We start from the raw sequence: 3101 nt of genomic DNA, 5'->3' as shown, positions 1-3101 counted from the left end.
TTATTTTAGAAAAGACATTATAGTACTTCTTAATCATATACAAGACAACCCTATTAGCTGTACGTAAGCTATTAATTAACTAGAGCATTACCTATAAATGGGGCGTTCTTGCGCTACTCACGTATGCCTTACTTTATAGTAGTGTAAACGTTACTAGCGATTAGCTTATCGCTAGTAATAGCATTACCTAATCTAATTAAGATTAAGGACTAAGCGTAAAACTTACACTAGAGTATATATATAGCTCCTATAGGCCTTATAGTAACTACTCTTACTATTAGCGTAATTATAATAAAGCCTATTACTATTTGTTAAAGCCTACCGCTTAACATAACGCTTATATGCGAACTTATAAAACGCGCTAGCTTAAAAGTTATATTACTTCTTGATAAATAAGTAGGTAAACGGGCTTATATTATTGTTAATTAAAGAGGTAGTGCGGCAATAAGACTTAGGCCTAGAGCTATTACTAGTAGTAGAATAGAGAGCGCTAGCTAAACGCGAGCTAATAGAGGTAGTAATCTTAGAGTTATAAGCATATTTAGTATTAGCTTATTAAGTAGCCTTGCCGCGAGTAGTCCTAGGCTGTATTTTTATTAGTATCTTACTTACTTACTTACTACTACGTAGCTACTTAAACTTACTATGACTAGAGCGGTAACGACGAAGACAAGTAGAGAGAGCGAAGGCGAATAAAGGCGAGAATAGCAGAGAGTATACTGTGCGGGAATGCAAAGGAGTAATAGTGCGGAGTAAAGGTAAAAGTAAGGGTTATTATAATAGTAAAGTAGAAAATATAGAGTAGCTAAGCAAAGGACTAAGCTATAGGCATTAATATTAGGGATTAGCGCTAGCCTAGTAGAAGTAACGCTCTTAGCGTTACTAGTGTAATGCTCGCTAACTAGTTTTTAGTATAATAAATATACTCTAACTATTTATAGCGTAAAAACTATTAACGTGGTTGGCAAGCGAGTCGGTCAGACAAACGAGTCGGTCACCCCACCAACTTTAATCACCTACTCTATCTCAACACATAATGCCTCCACGCCGCGCTCCTCTTGTGCCTTCAAATGAAGCAGATATTCAGCTTGCTCTCTTATCTATAGATTCTGCCCAAATTCAGAGTACGCGACGCGCTGCTACAGTCTTCGATATCCCAAAATCAACCCTAATTGACCGGCGCGCTGGAAAGCGCGCGCGACGCGATTGCCAGCCTAACTCAAGGAAGCTTACCCAGAGAGAAGAGGAGGTGATTGTTAGCTATATACTTCAGCTAGATCAGCGCGGGTTTGCGCCTACCTACGCAGCTGCACGCGATATGGCTGATAAGCTGCTGGCTGCGCGCGGCGCTGGCCAGGTTGGGCAGAAGTGGCCAGCCAACTTTGTCAAGCGGACAGATAGTCTTCGGACGTGTTTCAACCGAGCGTACGATAGGCAGAGAGCTCTCTGTGAGAATCCAGCCCTTATTAGAAGCTGGTTTGAGCTTATAGAGAAGACAAAGGCTAAGCTTAGTATCTGTGATAAGGATATATACAACTTTGATGAAGCTAGCTTTATAATAGGCAAGATTACAACGCAGCTAGTTATAACAGGAGCAGAGAGGAGAGGCAGGCCGAAGACTCTTCAGCTAGGCAATCGCGAGTGGGTAACGCTGATCGCTGCTATCAGCGCTGCTGGCTGGTCAGTCCCACCGTTCCTCATCTTCGCTGGCCAGTACCACCTATCAGCCTGGTACGAGGAAGCTGAGATCCCACGCGACTGGGCAATCGCAGTCAGCAACAATGGCTGGACAAATAATAAGCTTAGAGTTGAGTGGCTAAAGCACTTCAACGCTCACACGCAGGCTCGTACTATAGGCGCGCGTCGCCTGCTTATTATTAATGGCCATAAGAGCCACCAATCTCTAGCGTTCCAGGAGCTCTGCAAGGAGAACAATATCTATACGCTCTGTATGCCTCCTCACTCATCTCACCTACTCCAGCCACTTGATGTTGGCTGCTTCTCGCCATTGAAGCGCGCGTACAGCCGTGAGGTGGAGAGCCTCATGCGCAACCACATCAACCACATCACCAAGCTAGAGTTTCTGCCAGCATTCAAGATAGCATTTGATCAAGCGTTCACGCCAGCCAACATCTGCTCAGCCTTCCGCGGCGCAGGCCTTATTCCTCTACAACCAGAGGCTGTTCTATCAAAGCTAGATGTACAGCTGCGTACACCTACTCCTCCAGCAGCAGCTCTGCCAGAGGCTCCCTGGGTAGCTCAAACGCCGAGCAACGCGCGTGAGCTTGAAGCTCAGTCAAGCCTAATACGTGAGCGCGTGCGCCAGCACAAGAGCTCATCACCAGCATCAATTATTGAGGCAATTGACCAGCTGAAGAAGGGCGCTGAGGTGATAATGCTCTCTGCTGAGCTAATGCGCGATCGGATCTCCAGTCTTGAGAAGGCTAACAGCGCAGCCTCAGCGCGTAGGCGGCGCTCTAAAAGGCGTATACAGAAGCACGGAGTACTTATAAAAGGAACTGGAGAGGATATACTAGCTCAAAATGAGGCTGACCAGCAGATTGCTCATGAAGAGCGTCGAGGAGGAGCGCGATCAGGCCTCAGCCAGCGCGCTCAAAGGCGCTGCACTAGATGCAAAGAGACCGGGCACAACTCGCGCACATGCAACACTAATACTATTAATATAGAGTAGTCTACTATATCAATATCTAGCAATAATATTATCGTGTTGTTGAGATATATCGCTTTAAAGTTGCAAAAGTTGGTGGGGTGACCGACTCGCTTGTCTGACCGACTCGCTTGCCAACCAAGTTATATTAATATCTAGCAATAGTATTATCGTGTTATTGAGATGCGTCGCTTTGAAGTTACAAAAGTTTGGTTAGGTGGCGGCTCGCTTATACTGGCGGCTCGCTTATAAAACATGTTATAGGGGGAGGCAGTATTAAGTTATTAGTGCTAGTGCTAATAAACAGGTTTATAGTTACTAAAGGAGGAGATAACTAGAACTAAGCTAGGCATATATTATATAAATTTCTATTTATTAGGACGCCTACGTACTATTATAAGACACTCCTCTTGTTATAGAGGTTACTAATCTA

At 44.6% G+C, this 3101-nt stretch overlaps 1 protein-coding gene across 1 annotated transcript; it reads left to right on the top strand.

Moving 5' to 3' along the window:
* Positions 1-1036: 1036 nt before the first annotated feature.
* On the top strand, positions 1037-2692 carry PtrM4_150120 (uncharacterized protein; the record flags this gene model as incomplete). Its single annotated transcript, XM_066110035.1, has 1 exon — positions 1037-2692. One exon carries the CDS (start codon positions 1037-1039, stop codon positions 2690-2692), a length of 1656 nt encoding a protein of 551 aa, XP_065960018.1.
* Positions 2693-3101: the final 409 nt, after the last annotated feature.

Source organism: Pyrenophora tritici-repentis, chromosome 9, assembly GCF_003171515.1.
Source record: "Pyrenophora tritici-repentis strain M4 chromosome 9, whole genome shotgun sequence".
NCBI classification, from domain to species: domain Eukaryota; kingdom Fungi; phylum Ascomycota; class Dothideomycetes; order Pleosporales; family Pleosporaceae; genus Pyrenophora; species Pyrenophora tritici-repentis.
The sequence above is the reverse complement of the archived record's forward strand: the minus strand, read 5'-3'. Positions and strand labels throughout refer to the sequence as shown.